Source organism: Talpa europaea (genome assembly GCF_964194135.1).
Source record: "Talpa europaea genome assembly, chromosome: 8".
Classification (NCBI taxonomy): Eukaryota; Metazoa; Chordata; class Mammalia; order Eulipotyphla; family Talpidae; genus Talpa; species Talpa europaea.
The window spans coordinates 25995984-26020377 of record NC_140075.1 but is presented as its reverse complement, the minus strand read 5'-3'; the positions used below and the strand labels follow the sequence as shown (position 1 = coordinate 26020377).

Sequence of the window (24394 nt, the reverse complement as noted above, 5' to 3'; positions counted from 1 at the left end):
AGGTGCAGGAGGTGAGAGGATTCACCAGAGACAGAGTGGGGAACAGAACAGGCAGATCTACTGAAATACACTGCTGAGGGGAGCAGCGGGCGAGGCAGGAGAGGTCTGCTGTGCCATGTGGGTTGCTCCCCGGCCGGGGATCGAACTCGTGCTGCAGAGGCTACAGAAGCTTCATAGGCTGCGTCTTAACTTCTTGCGCCACCAGGGAGGCCCTGGATACTTTAGGAGTGTCACCGAGTCTCTACTTGAGAGCATCTGGGATAGGACACGTGGTCTGTATTACTCAGGCCGGAAGCTCCCCCAGGGAAGCTCCTGCCTTCCGCAGCCCATCTGCACCGTGTCTCTGGAGTGTCCCCTAACACCTCTCCTTGCAGGTAAAAGCAGCTGCTGCACACCTGGAGATTCCTCTACAGCAGCAGGGACGGTGGTTGTGGTATAAGGTGTAAGGATGGGTTGGGTATGTCTCTTCTTGTTGCTCAGATGCTCCCATGCTCGTCCCCAGCACCCTCTCTCCCCCGGGGATGGAGGAGGGTGTTTCTTCAGTCTTTCTGTGTGGGTGTCCTGGAGCCCACAGAAGGAATGTGCCTCCTAGGAGACTGGGTAGGAGCTGGGTAATCTGTAAAATGGATCTTTCCTCTGGCAGCTCCTCCTTTTCCATCTGACCATTCACTCGGACACATTTCATTATAAACTCAGACACTGACCTTGACATTTTTTAAAGCATATTGGTGTCCAGGGGTGGCGGCGCTGCCCGCAGTGGGGAGAGAAGCCTTCCTCTGGCATTTGGTCTGGCCGAGACGGAGTGGTGCTTGGCCCGGGCCTGACGTCATCCATGTCAGGTCATGTCCCGACCGGTCATTTCTCCCAGCGGCCTCTGGGTTTTTTTCTCATGAGACAGAGACTGTGGCTGGGGGGGGGGGGGCAGCCCCTCCAGGTGACACCCCCCTCCCTCCCAAGGCCCTGAAGACCTTCTGATGCCATCGTGCCAGCTCCGCAGGCCTGTGTCCACGAGCACGGTGCAGTCTGGACAAGTGTGGGTGACTAACGTTTTCCTCCCAAGCTGCAGGAGTGGACAGGCCAGCTGGGAAGCATCCCTCTGCTGGAAACTCCAAACGCTTGTCTCCCAAGCTGAGCTAGTGGCTGTCTCCTCCTCGTGCTATCTCTTCTCTTCTTGCTTTCTTTTTTAAATTTTAATCCTTCAGTGGATGAGGGAGGACCTTTTGCCAAGCATGTCCAACCCCCTGAATAGTCCTTGGTCGCTGGAGTGTGCAAAAATATGGCAGCAACGCAGGTGCTATTGTCTGAAAATGTTTCTGAAGAGAAGGCAGGGGGAAAAGAAGTTATTCTGACAGTAGATGATACATTAGACTAATATCAGGATTTTTTTTTTGCATGTGTGGTCAGTGAAGAGAATTTTTGGCAGTCAGCTCTCTTTAACTAGGTCTGTATACAGCACACTGGAGCCTGGTAAGTGCCTCTGGCTTTTTTTACAGGCAGAGTTTTGGTGCCTAGGGGTCTGGGCAGGACATGCCTGCAGGCGGGAGTGGTCAGCTGGCTCCCAGCTCCCCTCGAGGCTGTGGATCAAGTTATCAGTACCCTCGCGCCTCTTGCCTCTCGCCGCAGCCTGTTCAGGCTCCTGAGCTCATGTGTGCCCCACGCTAGTCAGGTCGCCCCTCGCCCTCAGCGACAGTCCCAAGAAGGCAGGAATGGGGGCCATCCTCGCTCCCATGTAGGCAAATAAGGGGGCCGAGGGGCATCAGAGGGTGTGTCCTGCTGCCCCGGGAGCACCAGGCCTGTTCGGTGAGGAATCACGGGAAGGAGTCTATCCCGGAGTTCGGCTCTGGCTACACAACTTTTAATTTCCGAAGCAGATTTATCAGCACAGCTTGAATCATTCAGTGGAAGGGAATGAAGCAAGAAACCCAAAGGCGTGAGGCCCCAGGATCATTCGCAGGGCAGTTGTGCTGGACGAGAGAGGCACACACGATGTCTCAGTGCGCTGGGTCCTTCGGTGCCCCGTGCCCTTTCCAGGCCCAGCCTTGTTTGTGCAGGGAAGGCCCGATGGGCAGTGTTGGGACAGAAGTTCCGGTTTTTCATCCCCATCAGCCCCAGAACTTAGAACATTTGCCTCCACGAATTTTTGTTATTGAATTTATAGTTTCATCCTGTCAACATGATATTAAAGCTCTGTCTGGGGAGAGCACATCAAAGCTCTCTTGATTCCAAAACTGTGTTGGAAATGAGTAATTAATTAGGGTATTAATGGTAATTTAATAGATGTAATTTAAAGCTTAGAACACTATTTCTAAATACCTTACAGGAGAAAGTGCACCCTTGAATAATAGTGTGCTTTTTTTACATGTGGCTCTAGGGGAAAGAAGACTAATGTTTATTTTGTGAGGGCTGCATGCTAGGCACCATCTATGCTGTTCTTTTGTCCTCAGGAATTCTGCGCATGGTTCCCTTTCACAAGGGCAGGTTGAAGGCAGCATTGACCAAGATCGACCAGCTCAAGGGTGAGGGTCTAGGCTGAAGTCCCACATGGAACTCTAGAGCAGAGTTTATACTCTAGAAGTTTCATTTTTCCTGCCAATGCACACACAAGGAAATTTGGAGGTACCTTTAAAGACTCTAGGTGCTGTGGATTGCTTTTTTATTTATAATAATTTTCTTCTTGGGCCTCTCCTGGTGGTGCAGCGGTTGAGCGCTGGGCTGCAAAGCTGTCCGCAGCCTCTGCAGCGCTGGTTCGATCCCTGGCTGCCAGCGAGGGTCCCACATGGAGCGCAGACCTCTCTTGCCACGCCCGCTGCTCCCCTCAGCAGTGTATTTGGTTGGTCTGCCTGTTCTGCTCCCCGCTCTGGCTCTGGTGAATTCTCTCACCCTCCCGTCCTTCTGACTGTACCCAGTGCTTGTGTAAATAAATAAAGCAATCTTTAAAAAAGAAAATTTTCTTCTTATAAAAATACTAACGGCCATTGTGGATGATTTGAAAAATCACTTGTTTTTAATCTGCCCTCCAGAGATACCCACTTCCAACATTTGCTATCTTTCCTATCTCTTTTTCTATATGTGTATATGTGTAGTATAGATGATAAGCAGTAGTAGGTACAGTTTTTAAAATCCTACTGTCAATATTTTTATCAGGGTTTTTATACTTTATATCAAGACTCTTTGTCTATTCCTTTAAAAAATCAGTGTAATTATTTTTAGTAACTGCATTATATCCTTTTCCATGTTTATGCCACAGCTCAGCTACGCATTCCCCAAGTGTTTTACGTTTAGAGATTTTCCAGTGTATTCCCATCATAAACACTGTGCACATGAACCTTTGTGTGCACTCCTGATAAGTTCTCTAGGGTATATAACGTCTTGAAATTTCTATTTGTTGTTAATTGAGGGAATATTGGGATACCCCATCAGGTATGGCAGCGATAGTGCACCCACCACCAAAGCACCCACAGTCCCCGCCACAGTCATGCTTCCTTCCCTCTTTGTTCTTGCTCCCCTAGGGCATATAATTCTGTGGGAAGAGAAATTGGGTCAGGCTCCTTGCGTATTTTCAGGTTCCATTTCCTACATGCTGTCACACTGCTTCCTGTAAATGCTGTACCGGGAGAACTTTTCTCTCTCCCTTGTTGCTGGGAATCTCAACTAACTTGTTAATAGCTATGAGTATTACTTATTTTTAATCATTTGACAGGCAAAAATGATACTAGTTTAATTTATATGTGCTTGATGACCAGCAAAAAGTGGTCATCTTTCCATCTATTAGGTAGAAATTTGCTTTTCTTATTTTCCAAAATGTTTGTTAGATGCAATGCTTCTTCGTTAGCTCTCATTGCGTCTAACCACTTTTCAGATCTGCTGATTTCCTTTTACACAGGAACTGAAGTGTCTTTACCTTTTTAGTAGCAATAGAGGAAGACATGGGGCAGTAGTTGGGACAAGAGGTAGAAAGGAATGCTTGAATATAAATCAGAAGTTACTTAAACTAGAATTCACTGAACTCGGACATTGGAAGGAGGGGAGATGGTGACTTGTGCTTGAAGTCGTCAGACCTGGAGAGAGGAGGGAGCACCGAAAGATATCGGATGGTTTCACTTACAGGAGGACTGTAGGGGAACCAAATAAGACATCAGGGGAAAAAATAATAACAATGCAAAGCACAACAAAACAAAACAAAAACAACAGACAATTATAAACCGGAGACATCCTGCAGGGGAGGAGGAGGGAGAGGGATCAGAGGGAGGAGGGAGGAGCACAGGGGACTGAGGTGATGGTGCACGGGTGCCTTGGGGAAGGAAACTCTCTGGGGACTACACCTGAGGGGGTGGGGAGAGGCAAATATTGTTTAAAAATGAACATTGATGTAAAAAATATATAAATAAAAAATTGTTTTTAAAGTAAAAAAAAAAAAAATCACGTCGTCAGGGATGTCCTGTCACGGCCACCAGGTGGTGCCATCGGCCCTGGACAATTTGGTTTCGCTGGTGGGAGGGCTGGGGAGGGTATTTATAAATGGTCTTGAGTGACTGAGGTGATAAAGAGGCGGAGTGCCAGTCACACACATGGGACATTCACTGCGTGGGCATTTGTCATTAACCTGTCAATCAAGAATCATGAGTTGACTTGGGGTGGTGGTGTGTGTCCGTAGAGGAAGGATTGGGGCTGGTTTTTAAATATATGCAACAGTTTCCTTGAGATATAATTCACATATCATGTAATTCACAAATTTAAAATATACAATTTAATGGTTTTTATAGTCAAACCACCTCCTTCGACTCTGGAATATTTTTATCACCCCCTCCCCCCGAAAACAAAACAAAACAAACATTGGGGTAGCCATCATTGCCCCAAGTTCCCCCCACCCCTGTACTCTTTCCCTAGACCCTGACAACCACTAACCTACTTTCTGTCCCTACGCATTTGTTTACTGTGGATTTTTCATATAAATGGAATTATATAATGGGGGGATCTTCTGTAATAGGGTGGCTTTCTGACGCATTCCTTGCCCAGCCGGTATTGCCCAAGTTGACTTTGCGGAACAGACATCAGCATGGTTAGATCGACTATTTTAAGTGCTGTAACACTTTCCAGACGAAGCTACTTAGAAGAGTCATTTTTCTGACATAATCGATCATCAGAATCCCCTTTCAAATGAACAATTCCTGGTCCACAGTCTCTGCAGGAATGTATGCATGTATGTATGGACTTTCGAGGTACTGTTGTTTTACACCCTTGTTAATGTTTTGACAGTATAGGATTCTCCCTTCAGGTGTGGTCACGATAGCTCCCCTACCACAAAAACCCCCATAAAAGCCCCACAAAAACCCTCATTGTGCTCTCACCCCTTCCTCACTGCCTCATCCTCCCCTCCTCTGTCTTTCCCTGTGGATCTGCAGGAATTTAAAGTTGGTAGTTTCGGGGAGTCGTTGGGGCTACTTAGGATTTTGAGGGGGGTGCCCTGAATGATTTTAATGACTGCTTGGCTGTCAGGCGTGGGCAGTCAAGTCATGGAGAAAAAGAAGCCTGGTTTTGAGTAGAGGCGTAAGAAAGGAATGGCCTTTCCCCAGTTTGCAGAGAAACTGGCCACAGCTTCAAATCCAGGGCCTCTTGTGGGAAGGGAGCTGCACCCCCATCATTCTTGGCTCACGTCAGAGTGTCATCTTGGACTCAGCCTAACAACGTGCTTATATGAAGGCCGTCAAACCCAGTGACGTCAGCCTTATTTACCATTCAGCTGACAAATGTCTGCACTATGCAGAAGTTGAAGTCTGAAGCTCACCAGAGTAACCCAGAGTACCCTTAATGATGTTGTAAGCTTCACTAAGAATGGCTGTGAGGTGGGCATGCTGCACAAAGGAGGTATTGGGATTGCAGGACAAGATGGGCCTTTGGAGAGACTTGTGTGCCTCTTTTAGTGGAGAACATTGTGGTCCCTTGATGTGACATCCCTTGGTTAAGGTCACTTACCAGTCAGGGTGAGATTCTTGACCTTCCCTTTTCCTACTTATTCTGCCTTGCTTCTCTCTCTCTCTCTCTCTCTTTCTGCCTCTCTTTCTTTCTCTCTCTCTCTCTCTGTCATCATACCGTAAATGAGGACACCCAGAGCTAATGTGTCCACAATGACAGAGCTAACTCATCTATAGTTGCTTTGGAAGAGTAGGAGTTAAAATAAGGACAGATGAAACATCAAAGATGGCATTCCTAACTCATTTTTAGAGCAGCCCAGAGCAGATCCAAGTTTTGTGAGGCTTGAAGCTTATGCAGCGTGGAAACCCTCTTGAAGGAAAAGAATACAAAATTACAAGTACAAAATTGGGTTCAGGGTCTTGCCAATTGGATCTGTAGTCCTCTGAGGCCTAAGATCTGTACCTTTCATTCACTTCTCTGTAAGTTTACCTCTAGGATCAGTAATAGTGAGATTTCTTGTTGTGTGTTCTGCTGGATTTTTTTATTTGTTTAACATGTGGCCTGTTGAGAACTGTTTAGTCACCTCCAGGCTCACAGAATGGAGGCCATTGTATCAACAAGTAAGTATTGAGTACCTGCTCTATGCAGAGAATCCTGAAGGAGATACCGGTCAGGAAGCTGCAGTCTCACTCAGGAGATGCGGCTCAAACACGTAATAACTACTGATAGCAGCTTCCCTCCGAGCTGAGGCCTGAGCCAGGTATGACTCCGGGAGCCCAGCCTCTCTCTGTGTCTCCAGGGTCTGTCTCACAGCCATCCTGCCCTACTCCAACAGAAGGGTACTGGGCATGGGCACCAGTCAACACCCTTTGGAGTTTCTGGATGAAAAAGTTTTCAGGGCTTACACGACAATTTTGTGGTGTGCCCCCTCGTCCTCCAAGTCCCTTGAATCTCCTATCAGTGTTTTGAAATGAATCAAAAGTACATTTATTCACATGGCCACTTTCCCCAAAAGTGTGCCTGAGAGCACTGAAATATTGGCAACAACATGAGGGTCCTGAGTCAACTCTATGCCTGTTCTCGAGACACTGGTTTTATTTCCATTTTGGAAATAAGTAAATAAATAAATACCTACTTCTATGTAGTTAAGCGATCATATCAGCGTTCGCTCCTGTATTAAAAAATCAAACCAAACCACTAAACCTCGTTTGTGCTACTTGCCAAAAGATGCGGCGTGGAGATAGAGATAAAAGTAGATAGAGTCAGGGGGGAATTAGTTTAATGGAGGATGTTTTCTCTTTGTTCATTTTGTTTCATTTTTTATTGTTACCTTTAGTTTCACTGAACTTGAGACAAGCCGGGTTTGCATCTTGTCAAAATGTCCCTTTCCATTGGTGGGAGAAATGACCAGCCTCAGTATCATTCCAGACTCGCTTTGTTTTTCACAGCGGTTTCACTGTCATTTAGAAATGAGCCTTCTGGAACAATCAGGCACGAAGGGGCATTAAAACCCTGGAGGCCTTTCAGCCTCTCCTTGAAGAGCTGGATGGAGGGTTCCGGGAGTTTGAGGAGTGGCTGGTGACTCCTGATGTCAGAACCAATCCTGTCTCTCTTGTGTCCCTCCCTGTTTTGAATCATGGATTTCAAACATCCTCAAAAGCTCTTCGCCGGTAATTCCAAAACTCTTAACAAATCACTCCTGAGTAAAAATAAACAAATATGCAGAGGAGCAGAAGGATATTTAGAATATGGTTTTAATTAAAATTGTTAAGTTTCCCTTCTCAAAACCTTGTATAAGCCATTAAATATGCAAAAACAAACCTCTGGGTAAGGAAAGCAGACAAGGCTATTACCATTCGCGATTGTGAATTTTATAAGAGACAAATAATTTATTTTTTCTCTTCTTGTTAACACCAAGGAAATCATGTCATGGTTGTAGCTATAAAATGCCAAGTGACTGCCTGTTGAATGATGCACACAGAGGGGTATAGCATCTAAGATATAAACGTATCCTCCATCAACCTATGAAACAGTGAATGCTTGCTGTTCCAGAGCTTTGGTAAAGGTGCTGCAGAAGAAATCATCTAGCAGGCACACTAAAACTGCCCGAGGTAGTTTGGAATCATCTGGCTGCTGGCTTGTGGCATAGTTACCTTGTGACTACCCAGCTTGCCAATTATCTGGGCCCATTTACCTCTGTTCTCACTCTGCCAGCCATTTGGCTATTTCTCTGTTTATTGACACCTGAATCCACAGGGAAAGAAATGCATGTTTATTAAGTGTTTGTACCAGTTAATCTTCTCAATGAAGCACTGTTATCACCCGGTTTCACAGGGAAGGGAAATGATAGTCCAACAGGTAAGATAACTTGCTCAGGATCACCGAAGCTTTTAAGTGTAGAGCTCAGCCATTGCACAACAGCGACCACTTACTGTTTGCCAGAATCCATGCCAAACACCTCACCGGAACTATTTTATTTTACTTTAATGTCATACAAACCCCTTTAGACTGGCACTGCTTGAACCTCACTTTACAGATGAGGCCATATATCTTGTGGGTTGGAGCCAAGATTCAAACTCAGGCAGCCGGACTGCAGAGTGTACTTTGGCCCACCATGTCCATTCCATCATCTTCCATGCACCGAACTGTCCAGCCACATGCAGCCTCACCTGAAGTGTGGCTGGTTTGACTTGTGATGTGCTCCTGCTATCAAATACTCACCAGGTTTTGAAAGCAGGCTGCAAAAGAAAATGGAAACTATCTCCTCAGTCCTTTTCGATATCACATTAGAATGATAATTAATCATTGGGGTATATAGGATGTATTGTTACATTTAATTTCACTTTAATTTTTTGAATTGAAGCTACTGGACCATTTTAAAGACCCACATGGTTCACATTTGATTTCTACTTCAAGGAGAGAGACTGGGAAATTGACTGAGGCCAAGGTTGTTTCTGATCAGTGCTTCTCGTCAAACTTTGGGTTGAAGCCGTTTTTGTTTTTGTTTTTGTTTTTTAATTTTATTGATTTTTAAAGCAATTTTTGAATGTAAGTCTGGATTTATTTATGCCTTTGAATTGTGCTTTCCCCTCCCCCACTACCATCTGTGGGTTAGAAAGATGGCCATTTTTTTGGAAAGATTTATTTTATTTATTTATGCACACAAGAACTGGGGTACAGGCCAGAGGTGCAGGGGGTGAGAGGATTCACCAGAGACAGAGTGGGGAGCAGAACCGGCAGACTGACTGAAATACACTGCTGAGGGGAGCAGCGGGGGAGGCAGGAGAGGTCTGCTGCGCCATGTGGGTAGCTCCCTGGCCTGGGATTAAACTCATGCAGCAGTGGCTGGTAACAGCTTCACAGTACTGAGACTCAACTCCTTGCGCCACCAGGGAAGCCCACGCTGGACATTTTTAAGGTTCAAAAGAAACATGTGAGTTGTGATTTCAGTCTCCACATGGAGTACCTCACCCGAATGAGGACACATCGCAGATGCCTGTCTCCTGGGCTCCCTGGTGTCAGTCAATAAGCATCTCCCACTCAGCTTTGTGACCCCTTGTGTCTTCCCCATATACCACTAAACCCAGCTCAGGTATGTGCCTGGCACAGTAGGTGAATGTTCTCGGATGTTGGTTTTTTTCTTTTTGTGTATGGTAAAATACACATAAAATAAAATAGCCATTTAACTGTTTTTGATTGTGCCATTGGCGGCATTAAGGACATTTACATCTTTGGGGATGTTGTTTTATTCCTAATAACTATTGCCAGACAGAAATGACATTTATGTAAAAAAGCAGAGGGTGGGAACATTTGTATGAGATGGGAAAACTACAGGTCAGAAAAACTTTACCGAAGGTTTGCAGAAGATTTAGTCTGAGCAGACCCCCTCCTACCAGTACACACTCTGCCTGCCCTCCCCTCCTGAGGCTGGGATTTAAAAAAGCAGAAAAAAGAAAATGATAGTAACTGCCAGAAACTCAGAAACAGAATAGAATGTCCTACAAGGATATCTCTGTTTGTCCAAAACAAATGTTTATGCTAGCTATTTAGAAAAGACTTACTTATTTACAGAAGCTTTGGATGGAGAAAGCATAGGTCATTACTGCAGGTACTAGTTTATAGGCCTAGTGAGAAATGTTCTTTATCATGGTCCAGAAAGCCTGTCACCCAAATCGAGTCCCCCTTGTCTAAATTTGCCCAAGAGTGGAGGGGATTCCACGGGAAATAAAGCACTCCCACACCACATACCCTCAATCCAGACCCTTAGAAAGGAGGATCCTGACACCAAGCCAGCCGACAGAGGGGGCTGGGGCTGACAGAACACGCCAGGCCCTGCACCCCCCAGAACGGGCCCTTCTTGGTCTCTGCTACCACTTCATGCCTTTTCCCCGGCCTTTTGTTTCCAGTGAGCTGCTTCCCTTTAAAGCTCGTGCTGGCTCGAAAGGTCCAGCCTCAGTGGGCCTTTGGAGCCTGGGACAGAGTTCCCCACTGTTAGTGACATGTGTTGGTGTGTCCCCCTCCTTCCGTGAGCCATGCACTCTGCATCCTGTGCCCTAGACTTCTGTAACTCTCATTTTCTCTTGTATTGAAGGAGATGCTTACTAACTAGGAGACTTAGCCATTGGCTTGGGTCTGGTCTGACCTTGATTTCCTCCTGCCCACCAGGACTGTCCCTGCCATGGCCTTCTCCCGACCTCTCTTCAGCTGGACTCCTGTTTCGAAGTCAGTATTTTAAATTAAAATACTCATCCCACAAGCTCTCTGGGGTGCAAAGAGTTTACAGGATCAGAGCCCCACATACTAATTCATACTCGTTATCGTAGCAGAGACCCTTCACCAAAGAGAGGGCGCACAGCACATGTCACGTTTTTGAGAACAGGGAGGTGTGACCCAGGCCCTGGACCAAGGATGTCACCTGTAAGTGAAGTGTCAGAAAGGAAGTTGTCGTCGGGTGCTTTAAAGAACTGGAGACAGCAGAACTCCAGGAGCTAGAGGCCCAAGTTCATATTTTGAGTTTTTCATAGTTTTGTCCATGCCGTCGCTTAATCCAGCCCCCACCACAGTTTTGTTGATGTGTCGTGTTATTTTTTTCAACAATTGATTTCCTCAACTGAAGTTCCATTCTGACTCCCAGTTGAGTCCTACAACTTCAGCAAGAATCATAGAAAAAGTTGTAAAAGGACTCACAATGGGCCTTAACCTCAGTACAAAGACGTACTTGGCCTTGGTACAAATTGTTGTATTAAGATTTCATTTCAGGCAGCAAATAAAGTTATATAAAGGGGCTGAAAGTGCTACTGCAGAGTACCAATTAAAATGACTCTTTTTTAATTTACAACATTCACGGCTAACCTGAAAATGCTTCATTTTCAAATTAATGTATTTATTTTGGGGTAACATGTGCCTGTGTTGGGGGATGTGGGTCTTGTGGTGGCTGCAGGAAAATTAGTTAAATTCACAGAATAAAATTTGAACTTTGGTAAATGAGTAAACAGCCAAAACAAACATGACTTTGGAAAAAAATACACATTTTCTTCTTTTGAAAAGCAAGCAATGCCTAAGCAAAATACCTTAAAAGTGAACTAAAAAGCTTTTCTAAAATAAACAACTCCGCTTGTGATCCTAAATGGAGACCATATGTAGATGTGAAAGCTACGGATGCCCTACACCCAGACTCGGAGTCCTGCCTTCACTGTTTGCGTGACGCCCAGTAGATGATGATAATATTCCCTGTGGTCCCGAAGAAAGCAGAGTTTTTTTAGAACCTAGTATGGAGGGGGGTAGCAGTAGAAGAAAGAAAAGGAATGAAAACAATTGCCTTTGAAGACAAAATATCTGAACGATGTGTTTTGTTTTGCTTATCTGCTGGCAGGCTCAGCTGAATTCAGATCTCTCCTGCATGTATAGGATGTGCCAGGGGTGTGCAGGGTGCCAGCCTATGATGCAGACTGTATGGGGAAGTCCCTGTGAGCCACAGGCTGCTCTCCCAGCTTTAGGAGTGCTGGAGCAAACCACCGCCAGGACCAGGCCCCTGCCCTGGGGCAAATCAATGAATACGCCAGTTCAGCATAGATAGAATCATTCCTTTGTTTTTCTCAATTACCAAATGCTGTGTGCTTTGGGGTCACGTCATGGGTCTGGAGAATGTGGATATTGCAACATAAGTCCTCCCCATTCTAAACAGCCCTCACCATTCTTAACCTAAATTCTGTTACTGAGGAGGAGCGTGTGGGCCCTAACATCCAGCTCTAAGTATAAGTGATTGTGGTCTTGTTCTCCTAGGCCACAGATAATCTCTTCCCTTCCCATGCCCGTGGCCACTTCCATCAAATATGTGTTTATGCGGGTGTGTTTTGTCCTCTGAAATTGGGTGTCAGATCCTTAAAGGAAGGGATTATGCCTCCTGGCTGGGACTGGGGGATGCCTGCTCTGAAAAAACAAGTAGGATGAGTTCAAGTATTAATTTAATTATTTAGTTTTAAGTTGAGGAGCAGACACTGCTGTTTAGCAAAAGCTTAGTTGTTTTTAGCCCCTGTTGCTCTTGGGCCCAAATGTAGGACAGTAATCACCAGGATGAAAAATAGAGAGGATCATTCATTTGGGAGAGTAGGAAATGTTGATTGGATAATAAAAGTGACTTGCTACATGCAAACTGAGCTAAGCATTTTACATATAGTATCTTACTTGATCCTCCCACAGGCAAACTATCTCCAAGTCAAAAAGGAGAATGAGAAAGACTGTCATGTTATCAGATGTGTGACAGCATGTGGATGTGCACCAGGGCCTAAAAACTGGCAGCTATGAAAGGTTCTTTGTAGAAAAGATACTCTCTTGCCTGTGAGTCCTCAGTAAATAAAAATTAGTCACTTTTCATAACTATGCCTGAATTTTATGTATTGATTTTTCTTCAAAATTTTATTGATTTGCCATTCATTTGTGGTGTTTGAATTTTAGGACTTTTATTTCTCCCCAGGAAGCAAAGGCAGAAAAAGGTCTTTCTCTACCGAGCTGATTGTGAGAATGTTCAAACGTACTCAATTCTTTCTTTCCTTTCAGCCCACTTGGATTATTCGGCGGCAAGGAAGCAGGAACATGGCTATAAGAGTCTAAGGTTTTTAAGTCCCACCAAGTTAGCCATTTCTCCTTTTAAAATTATTTTTAAGTGTTTCTGATGGAAGTCTATTGGTTCATAACATTATGTGGGGTTCAGGTGAATGGCGTGGTCAGTCAGCATCTGTGCAGACTACACTGTGTGCACTGCTGAAGCCTAGTTTCCTCCTGGCCTTTCTTTCAAGTGTTTCCCCCACTGTTTGGTTTTTTTTTTTAAAGATTTATTTATTTCTGCATACAAGAACTGGGGTGTAGGCCAGAGGTGTGGGGGTAGGGGTGGTGGCAGGATTCACCAGAGAGTGGGGAGCAGAACTGGCAGATCTACTGAAATACACTGCTGAGGGGAGCAGCAGGCGAGACAGGAGAGGTCTGTTGCACCATGTGTGTTGCTCCCTGTCTGGGGATTGAACTTGTGCTGCAGTGACTGGTGACAGCTTGATAGCTCTGTCTTTAACCCCTGCGCCACCAGGGAGGCCCCATGTTTCCCCCATTAATAAGGGCCAATTTACTTGTCTTTTCAACCCTTTCCCCTTGCTTCTGTCTCTTTGTTCCAGCACACTGCACACTGGTGTGTAGTGAAGCCCCCAGAATTCTGTCCTGAGAAGAAGCCCAAAGTGTGGATTGACAGAAGGTGACTGTCACTTACAGTCTTTGAGAAGTGATTGCACTTTTTGTTGAAGTGCATATTTACCTCTTGTCTCGGGGGATGGGAAAAGCAAAAAACAAAACCTTGGGGGCAAGTCAGACCATACTCAGTCAGGCCCTAGGGGCACCTCTGTGGCCCTCATGTCCAGCCCACTGCTGCCTGCAGACCGTGTGCTGCTCACCCCCTTCCACACCTGCCTGCAGCCTCCAAACCAGACGTCAGCGGCCTCCTCTTGTCCCACTTTGCTTTCCCTCCTCTTCATTCCCTTTGCATCTCTCCGCTTTCTTTCCTGCTGTCTTCAGGTGCTCTCCCCCCTGCACCTCCGGCTGTCCGTCAGGAGTCTGAGGGGAGAAACTGAAGGAGGGTGGCCTTTGTTGGAACAACCTGAGCACTTCAGTCTCCCAGAGCATGCACAAAAGCAAAACGGGTCATCGCTTTATAAATGATGTATCGAGACGTGCTGGAGGAATGAAGGCCCAGACCGCAGTATATTTTTAGCGTCTGCTGTTTGTGGTAACATAAGTGAAAACTGCTGGATCCCTTCCCTTCAGCTGAATGGCTGGTATTCAGGAGTGTGTGCCCGCTCCCTGCCAGACTCTCCTCACGGAACTCCCTTTTTATGAGGTGGGTGACTGGCTCCTTGGCACCAGGCTGCCCCGCCACAATTCCCCTTTATTGCCCAGCCCCGATGCCCAGTTGCACGGTTCCATGGGCAGCCCCGGCATGGGGCTGCAGGCGGGGGTGGGGTACGGATGAGACTCTGCTGGCTGCGAGCTTGTCAGGGTGTTACCAAATTGTGAGGCAGAGTCTGCAGGCAGGGGCTGTGTCTGGATGCTCTAAACCTTCTGGAATGAGGCTGGCACTCAGACATGGAGGAACCACAGCAGCGAGGGCTGGGCAGGCTCCCCATCTCAGAATCGCCCTGCTGGTGCCTGGCGACAGTGGGCAATTGACCCACCAGGTGGTTGCCATTTGGGATCCTCAGGGTGAGCTTGAAAGTACAAGAGCACCCCTTTATTCTGACAGGTCATGCCACCTTAACTAAGGAGGAATGAAAGGTCTAGACCACCAGCTTTGGAGCTAAAGCTAACCTTTGGAAGATGGACACCCACTGTAAAGGGTACGGATGGCTGTGGAAGGCCCCATGGAGCTTCTTCTGCTGCTGTTGCGGAGTGGAAATTGCTGGTATCCTGTCTCCAGATCGTACCAACTTGCTGAGTAGCTTAATTGAAGCAAGTAACAATCTCCCGGGATTCACTTTCTCACTTATGAGTTGTAATTCTTGTCCTACTGACCTCACTAAAACGTTTTTAATAAGGATATAAAAGTACTTTGAAACTATTGAAACCATAATATTACAAATGGGGGGGAGTGCCAGCCCCCATTAATTTTCTTCATTTCTACCAACCTTGACTTCTAACAAAACTACCCCACCAGTCCCAGCCAGGGAGGTTCTTGCATCCCGGGGTTGCCTGAGGCTCTGGGAAGGACATCACTTATGCTGTGAGAACTTATCTTCAGGAGGGAGGTGTTTACATTCATTTCCCACAGAATTTAAGGAGAAAACGTTCCTGAGGGTTTTTTGTTATTTTTTTTTTCCTTATAAAATGTGAGGGAATGCCTCTTTAATTAGAGTGAAACCTTAACTAAGGACTTCAACTGCAGCTACAGCTCCTTAAACTAAAACCTCAAGTGACTTTTTAAAAAAGCCTCAGCAGCCAGACGGGTTGTCACAAATGCCTTGAACCAAGACTCTCGCCCCAAGTCTCCCTCCTAGTTACACTGATCTTGTATAGAAGAAGTGGAAGTCTGGCCCCCTCGTTTTCCAGCCCCTTGTTACTGAAATTGTGGTAGCAGCATCAATGTCACCTGGTTACTTACTGGGATGCAGAGTCTTAGGCCCCAACATCTGCCTCCAGAACCTGCATTTTAACAAGATCCTCACAGGGGGGGCTGTTTGCACTAGAGTTAGAAGACAAGACTTGCAGAGCCTAGGCTGACTCTCATTTTATTTGTTATAAAAAGGACTTGAGGTGACCAGGATGACTGGCTTATAAGGAGGGAGAAGCCAACTTAAAACCAAGCAGCTGCAACCATTTAATATAGTTCTATGGTTATCTGCACTTTAATACTCTGAGAACATACTGCTAGACATATTATATTGATATTCCCAATAATAACCTCAAATGATCCAAAAAGATAAAATCATATTAGAAAGCTTCCATTTAAAGTATTAACTGAGGGCCTCCCTGGTGGCGCAGCAGTTGAGCGCTAGATTACAAAGCTGCCCGCAGCCTCTGCAGCACCGGTTCGATCCCCGGCTGCTCCCCGGCCACCAGAGGAGGGTCCCACATGGCGCGCAGACCCGCTGCTCCCCTCAGCAGTGTACTTCGGTCCTTCTGCCTGTTCTGCTCCCCGCTCTGGCTCTGGTGAATTCTCTCGCCCTCCCGTGCTTCTGACTGTACCCAGTGCATGTATAAACAAAACAAACGAACAAATAAATAAATAAACAAACAAACAAACAAACAAATAAATAAATAAATAAATAAAAACATGCCTCTATTAAAAAAAAAAGTATTAACTGAGATTCATGTGAAAATTTTCTTTTGAAATGGTTAAATAAAAAGGAAATTGATGCTGAAGGGGATGCTTTAGTAAATTCTATATGGAAAATCGTATTCTCCAGAGAAAGATAAGTGAGCTGCTACTATTTTTAGAAACCTCAGTTCACTCAGAATTTGTGTTTCATGTACTGCATTTCGGAGGGTCAAATGACATCAAGGTGTGATAGCAGAGAGTCACTCTGCAACTAAACAACTAAAAAAAAAAACCCCAAACCATAAAACCAATACAACAAAAAACCCTGGTCTATTCAGAGTCAACAGGTAGAATATTTTGTACTAGCAAACATTCAGTTTTCATTTACTAGACACTGGTAACTGATCTGAAAATCAGTAGGGCAAGAAAATGGATTTAAGACCAAGAGGAATTATTGATTAACCAGAAAGTTGGTGTTCTTTTCTGGATAAGCGAGTACTGTCGGTGCTGGACTCTGGGTGGTGGTCCTCATATGTCCTTCTGGAACTGCCTTGTTGAGACTGGGCAATCTGCATGCAAAATGGAGAGCTGAGGTTGATCAGATCACCTACTAAAACCAATAAGCTGAATCGCCAATCTAAGACAGGGGACAATCAGAGGAGACATCCAGTATGGAAGCAGGGGATGGAAGTACAGAAAGATCTGAAATCTGTTGGAAAGCCCCCATCCTTCCCCCAAGATGAGGAAAAGAACTGCCATAGATTTGTATGGAGAATTCTAGCACAAGCCAACAAGGAGATTTAAGGATCCTGGCCCAGGTCAGACCAATGGGGTCGCCGCCTCCTTCCTTACTCCTAACCCTCCAGGGCCTCTGAACATGACAACTATGGGCATTTTATTGCCATAACACTACAAAGAAAATTTACCAATGATTTGATATTTAGAGCTTGTAAATAAATAGCTGCATAGTACCAATTTATTATATAAAACAAAGTTTATATAAACAAAACTGGCTTTATAAGATTTTTGGCAAGAATTAAATATTTTTTATATATTCTGGAAACATTGTGGAATGCTGTGGCTCTGATGGAAGTAGATAAAGAAAGCATCATCACAGGATAGAATGAAGTGATTGCCTGGGATAATTTTGACATGCAATGAAATATCCTATCTTTAACAATGGTATTATTTTCTCAAATCAGGGGACTTCTAGTCTTTGAAAATTTTGTGGACTTTTGCCTCATCTCTCCTTCATGCACTGGTTGGCATCTCTCTTATTTCTACTTCTGTTGCTGCCACCCTAACCCTGATCCTTTGAATTCACCCTTGAATTTGAGCAGCAGGCTTATCGCAGGACATCTTAACTTTAATCTTCTTTTGTACAGCAGTCTTCAGAAGGACACTTGGATACAGTGGATCTGGAATAGGTGCCACTGGAAATTTTTATTTTTATTTTTATTATTTTTTTAAAGATTTATTTATTTATACAAGAACCAGGGTACAGGACAGATGCGCGGAAGGGTGAGAGGATTCACCAGAGAAAGCGGGGAACAGAACAGGCAGACGGACGAAGTACACTGCTGAGGGGAGCAGCAGGCGAGACAGGAGAGGTCTGCTGCGCCATGTGAATTGCTCCAAGGCCGGCCAGGTTTGAACCCGCACTGCAGAGGCTGCGGACAGCTTCACAGCGCCGCACTCAACTTCCTGACCCACAGTGGAAATTTTTAAAACTCCATAAGTGATTCTGATATGTACTCTCCGTGTGGGAACAAAGACTTTAAACTATTGCTAAATGAATGTTCTATACAACATCAAATTATTACATGACTCTCCTTCCCAGGAAGCTTTGGTTGTATTTGTTATTATATTAATTCATACTTACCTGCTTGACATTGGTCTCCTCTCCTCCTCCAGAACCTCCCTTCCCCAGAACTTCCTCCTCCTCCAGAACCTCCCTTTCAAGTTTCCTTGAAAGGTTCCAAACTTCCTGATTTTCTACATTTATAATCTATCCCATAGTGAAATATATTGGGAAATGTATCTTACATTGTGACTTATTTTGTAGGTTTTGAACTATTGGAATGAATCACCAACTGAAGAGCAGGAACTATGTCTTATCTTATTTCTATCTCCTACAGTACCTAAGCATTGGGATGTTGCTTCCTGCAGTAAATGCCTCATATCCTAGGATTGGGTCAGATGTTTCTCCTCTACATACCTGCAAGATGTCTCTGTATCCCAGTTACATAAGTAAATGCATGAAAAGTGCATTTTAAGTGTTTCTTTGTGTATCCCATTAGACTGTGGGCTCTCAGAGAGCAGCAACCATGTTGTCTGGTTCATGGCTGACCCTCTGTCACTTAACCCAGGTCTTCATATGTAGTAATTGCTCAATACACATTTTTAAAAGATTTTAATTTTATTTGCTTATGCATACAAGAATTGGGGTATAGGCCAGAAGTGGTGGGGGCAGTGTAAGGATTCACCAGAGACAGAGTGGGAAGCAGAACAGGCAGAATGACTGAAATACACTGCTGAGAGGAGCAGCAGGCGAGACAGGAGAGGTCTGCTGCACCATCCTTGGCTGGGGATTGAACTCATGCAGCAGTGGCTACCAATAGCTTCATAGTGCTGAGACTTAACCCCTTGAGCCACCAGGGAGGCCCTCAGTGCACATTTTTTAAACTGACTGAATATTAATGATTTAAAAATATGTGTCTGTTGGCAACAAATGACCAAATAGCATCCATAGCCTCATAATGTTTTGGTTGACTTGGTTTTAGGTACCATTGATGGGCATAATGTAAACATAATAAACCAGATTAAGAAGCATTTGGTTGTGTACTCAGATATATCACTTTGCAAATATTTGCTATACTTTCTTACTTTTCTTGTCTATAAAATTCAAGCTGCTGGAGAGCAAAAGATAGCATTTTTTACTTTCACCTATCTCCCACAGTTTCTGCCTCAGTGAGTGTTTCTTGATTTGATGTCATTAAATGTAGCTTAAAAGAGCCTGTGTTATAATGTATCTGCCTGGTGCTAAACATCTGTTGCTCCTAACAAGTGCTGCATTCATTTTAATGGCCCTGGTGCACAGAGGTAAACAGAGCCCTGGCAGGCCTTTCATAAAGGAAACTGTGTTTGCTTCCTTCATTAATTACTAATGGAGCATTAAGACATGCATTCTCCCCTAAGCCAAGTTGGATAATTCCTGGCACTCAAGGCAGGGTGCTTTCAAAAGTTGAGACATGTATTGACACAACAGAGAGCGTGCCCTATAGCAAACACTGTGGTGGCTCTAGTGCCAAGATTGTGCAAAGCTTCAGATGTATCAATACCAAGCCTATTGATCTGTCTGTTTAGCCTTTCGCAGGTCCTGGGTTAGTGCGTAATAATAAATATGGGTTCCCTAAATGTCTCTGTAGGCAGCCATCACAGTGCAGATTAGACTAATCATCAGAAATATACAGAAAAGCTAAAATCAAAGGATGGTCAAAGATTTACCAAAGCAAAAAACAACAAATGAGAGTAGCAGTACTATCAGAAGAAATACGAATCAAAATATGATTAGTCAATTAATTTGTTACTTTACCACCAATTAACACAAATAAAGAATTTATAATCTTGGGCCTGCCAATTAGCATAACATCAAAATGTTAAAGCAAAAAACCAGCAAGAGATGGAAGAGGTTGACAGTAATAGAGATGACAGTGATAGAGATTGATTGTAATATTAATAGATTTAACATGTAGCAATGAGAGTATTATGATAGGACAAGCATAAAATGTGAGTAGGGACATAAAAGAATAAATAATTGAGTGTCAAATAATTGGCTATATTTAGATGTTTATGGGTTATATAAAAGTAAATCTTATTTTAAATATTCACATGGAAAATTTATAAAATGAATACCTTTCCTTTAATGCAGAAAATTTGCAGACTACTTGCTCTCATTACAAACAATGAAATTTTACATAAATGTAAACCAGTTGCTTGGTGGCGTCTCCATTTGGAGGCTAGCAAAATTTAGAATTAAAGAGGGTAAGATCATACTTTTAGAATAAACTTTAATTAAGCATTTTAAATGAAGACAGTGATGCAAAGTCACCTCAGAGAAAATAGGATTCGCAGACACTAAGATCTAGCCATGATCACACTGAGTATATTAACATTTCCAAAGGAAAAAAAAATGTGTCAGTTCAAAGGAGAAAATTGTTCAGCCAGAGAAGAAAAAAAATAACTACAAACAAACAAACAAACAATTGTGAGAGACCCCTTGGTAGATCTCCTTCAGGGCATCAGGGAATCCTATCCTGCTGAGCTTTAATATGCCCTATTGGCAAGACCATCTTCTCGTAGCAGTGGAAGTGTGGTTGTTTTAGCCTGATTTTGATTTTAATTTCATGCAACCCAGCCAGGCACCCCTTGACTTTGGCTTGGCACTCGGTCTGAACAGGGTGATGTGCATTAAGGGAGCATGTGTCCCAAGAAAGTTAGTAAGTGGGAATTCATTGCAAGAAGTGGTCCACTGTAGTTTTGGAAAGGTAGTCTGGAAAAGTAAAGTTTCTGAACCTTCTAGGATATTTAGGGTATAAGAAGAGGATGAATCTAGAAAGCAGTATGTATTGTATCCATAAGTGAAACAAGTACACAGTAAGATGCTCTTATCCACTGCTGTACCTGGTACTCAGAGCAGGTTTTTGGCACGTGTGGGTCACTTAAATATTTGTTGAAATATTTGAATAAAATTGAAATATAATATTTAAATAAAATAAGGGCCTCCCCATTGGCTCAGCGGTTGAGCGCTGGGCTGCGAAGCTGCCTGCAGCCTCTGCAGGGCCAGTACAATCCCCAGCCATCGGCGAGACTCCCATATGGCGCACAGACCTCTCCTGCCGCCTGCCGCTTCCCCCAGCAGTGTACTTCGTCAGTCTGCCTGTTCTGTTCCCCGCTCCAGCTCTGGTGAATCCTCTCACCCTCCTGCGCTTCTGACTGTACCCAGTGCTTGTATAAATGAATAAATAAATCTTAAAAACAAAAAGAATAAAATAAGTGGAGAAGATCAGAACTATTTCACATGTGGGTGGGATAATTGGTTAGCTATTTTACATGCACTAAAACAGCATATAGATAAAAGAGTTAATTTTTAAAATAGAAAATCTACAAGAAATGACCAAGTGTTGGTGCTACTTCTGAAAGGACAACTTTGTAAGTTTGGAAGGATGAGAACAAATCACAAAGGAGACTAACAGAAACAGATCTTACTACATAAATATTAAAAGCTGATGTTAGCAAGAACAAACAAACCAGAATTAAAAGACAGACAACATGGGCAAATGTTGCAGAAATGTGACAGCCCAAGGCCTGATATTTTTATTATGAAAATGTTCATGCAAGTCGATAAGAGAAGCACTAAAGTTTCAAGAACATAAACAGGCAACTCACAAAAAGTAAAACTATTAAGCACATGGGAAAATATTTGAGCTGGTAATCAGACATTCACAATAAAGTAACTTTTCTAAAAGTATTTTAAACAGCAAAGAAAACATAAAAATTTATTTTTTATGCTAGTAAGGATCTTGTCAAAAGGGTATTCTCATATTTTGTTGACGATTCTGTATAAATTGTTACCTCCTTTTTGGAGAGCAGTTTGGCAATATAATTTAAAGAGTCATAAAAATATTTGTAGCCTTTGACCCAGTAATTTGACTTCTGGGAATCTATCCTGACGAAAATCCAAAATATGGAAAAAATTAAATGCCTATGAGTAAATTGGGGAACACTAAGTATTCCACAATGGGGGTATAATTAATATGTAGTGGTAGATTCACTGGATAAAAACTACATAACCATTTGTAATTATGAGAATAAAAACCAGACAGTCACATGGGAAAAGTGCTTGTGCTTTAATATTAAGTGGAAAATGAATAAACATTTATTTATAAAAAGATAGGCAGAGGGAGAAAGATTGATGTAGCAAAACCAAATTTTTAGTGGTTGATCTAGGATGGCCAGAACAAGTGACTTTTTAATCTACTTTTTGAGGGGTTGTTGTTATCATTTATGCTATTCTCATACCTGAATGACAACTGCTTGCCTTTCTCCCATCACCCCACCCCCCACTCCCCCACCGCCCTCAGGTTCCCCACCCAGTCTCCCAAGCCCAAACCATCTGTGTCAAGACCACTCAAGTTCCTACTCATCTCAGAAGCCCTGCACCTCCATCAGTGGAAGAAGACTCTCCCTTTTCTATGCTTCTATAATGCTGTATGAACAATTCTCTGACAGCGCCTATATAATGTGATTCAGGTGGAAATGATTGTGATGTCTGCTCCCGTGACTGATTTTTTAAGCCCCTGCAGGGCAGGAACTGTTGATTTCTTTTTCCCTCCAACAGCATAGCGCGGTGCTCTGCCTCTATAGTGTGCCTGAGTATCTATCAGTTGTAATAAATTTGATTGCCCTGAAATGCACTCCCTCTTCCTTGGCAGGTGGAGCTCATGAAGGTCTGCAGCACTTGGGTCCTTTTGGCAACATCCCAAACATCGTAGCAGAGTTGACCGGTGACAACATCCCTAAGGACTTCAGTGAAGATCAGGGCTACCCAGACCCTCCAAACCCCTGTCCCATGGGAAAAACAGGTAACGGACACACTCTTGGCTTCCTGTAAACCGTAGAGACTTTAGGAGGGAAGTAAAAACTCTACCATCCGCTTCAGATACTCTGAGAAGTAGTACTTCTAGTCTGAGGAACCCCTACATATTTGTAGATAGATTGGAAAGGGGTATTTATCTAAATCCTCAGGTGAATTCTGCTATTCAGGAATACCCAGCTGAGATTACCTGGCTAAGAATTTACCTTCTGTCTCTCCCCCTCTTTAGAAATCGGTGCTCTTTTCTGCACTTAGCTACTCCTCTAATAAAAAGGGAGAATGATTTTTTTTCCTCTTTTATGGTGGAATACTGTCCATTTTTAGTGTCTTTAAAACTAGTTATTTAGTTTGCAATCATTCATGTCCAATTGCTCTCCTCACTACCCTTGACAATCGACATTTTAACTGTGAGATATTTCTCTGGGAGGTAAGAGGTGGCATGAGAGAAAGGGCGCCCAGTAAGGTAAAAAGTTGGTTTAAGAAGAAAGGTGAAACTTTCCTTGGCACTTGTGATTCCCCCCAATTTCCTACCCCTTAATGCTGAAGGGAGGAAGTGGCCAGTGGGCTGAACTTACATTGGGCTTGGAGCAGTTTAACTTGGTGGTTAGAAGTGGCTCTAAACTCTCACTATGTGAATTCAAGCCCAAAGTCAAGATATTTGTCCTTGGTTAATCCACCACTTTGCATCTCAGTTAACTCATCTGCAAAATGGAGGTTGTTTCGGGAATTAAGTGAAAGCAGAGAGTAAAACTCATTAAACGTCATCCTGCTTATAATCAGCTTTGCCACCAATAAATAATGCATGTCCCATTGAACTTGTGCTAACTTCTAGTACCAGAATAACCTTTTTCTTCTCGCTTAATTATAATAAAAGTCGCCATTTATTATTTCAATTTTCCATGTACAGAAACTGAAGCTTTAGAGAGTAACTTTCCAAGGTGATCCATGGGTAGGTAGTTGAACCAGGATGCAAGCCCAGTTCTAGCTGATTCAGAACGGTGTGCTCAACCATCATGACTCACTGTTTTGCTCTGAAAATTGTGACAGTATTGGTCCCTCAGCTTTTCTTAAACACAATGCAGGCACTCTCTAAAAGATATCCCTCCTTAGGGTGAGGTCTCTGTTTTCCATGGGGCACAGAGCCTTCATCCTGGGATGGAACCACCCAGATAGTTGGATATGGCCAAGCTAGTGTGGGGATGTTGGCCCAGGGCTGCAGGAATGCCTGAATCACTACGCAGAGCCAATCACTTCAGCTACATTTTATTTACTTGTAGAGCTTTGGATGGATAGGAAGAAAGACCAGTTTAGAGTTGTTATTTTTTAATATTGTATTTTTTTTAATTGAGGGAATATTTGTTTACAACAGTGTATTTGATTCTGAGGTATATAGGCTTGCACATTTTCAGGTGTATGTCACTACATCACAGCCACCGCCCAGGCACCCAGAGTCCTCCACCATAGATCAAATGAGCTCTACCTACTCTGCTCCCCACTCCCCCCATTCCCTCTGTAATCCTTATTCTACAGTC

General features: G+C 43.8%; 1 protein-coding gene across 5 annotated transcripts in view; it reads left to right on the top strand.

Moving 5' to 3' along the window:
• The window catches only part of LOC311175979 (neuroendocrine protein 7B2), a gene marked incomplete at both ends in the record, with an annotated part of 53799 nt that overhangs the window by 15419 nt on the left and 13986 nt on the right, over positions 1 to 24394 (top strand). For all 5 annotated transcript variants that reach the window (XM_084241249.1, XM_084241247.1, XM_084241248.1 and 2 more), the window contains one exon: positions 22702 to 22851. In XM_084241249.1, the coding sequence (XP_084097375.1) occupies positions 22702 to 22851 (150 nt within the window). The remainder of the gene's footprint in view (positions 1 to 22701; positions 22852 to 24394) is intronic.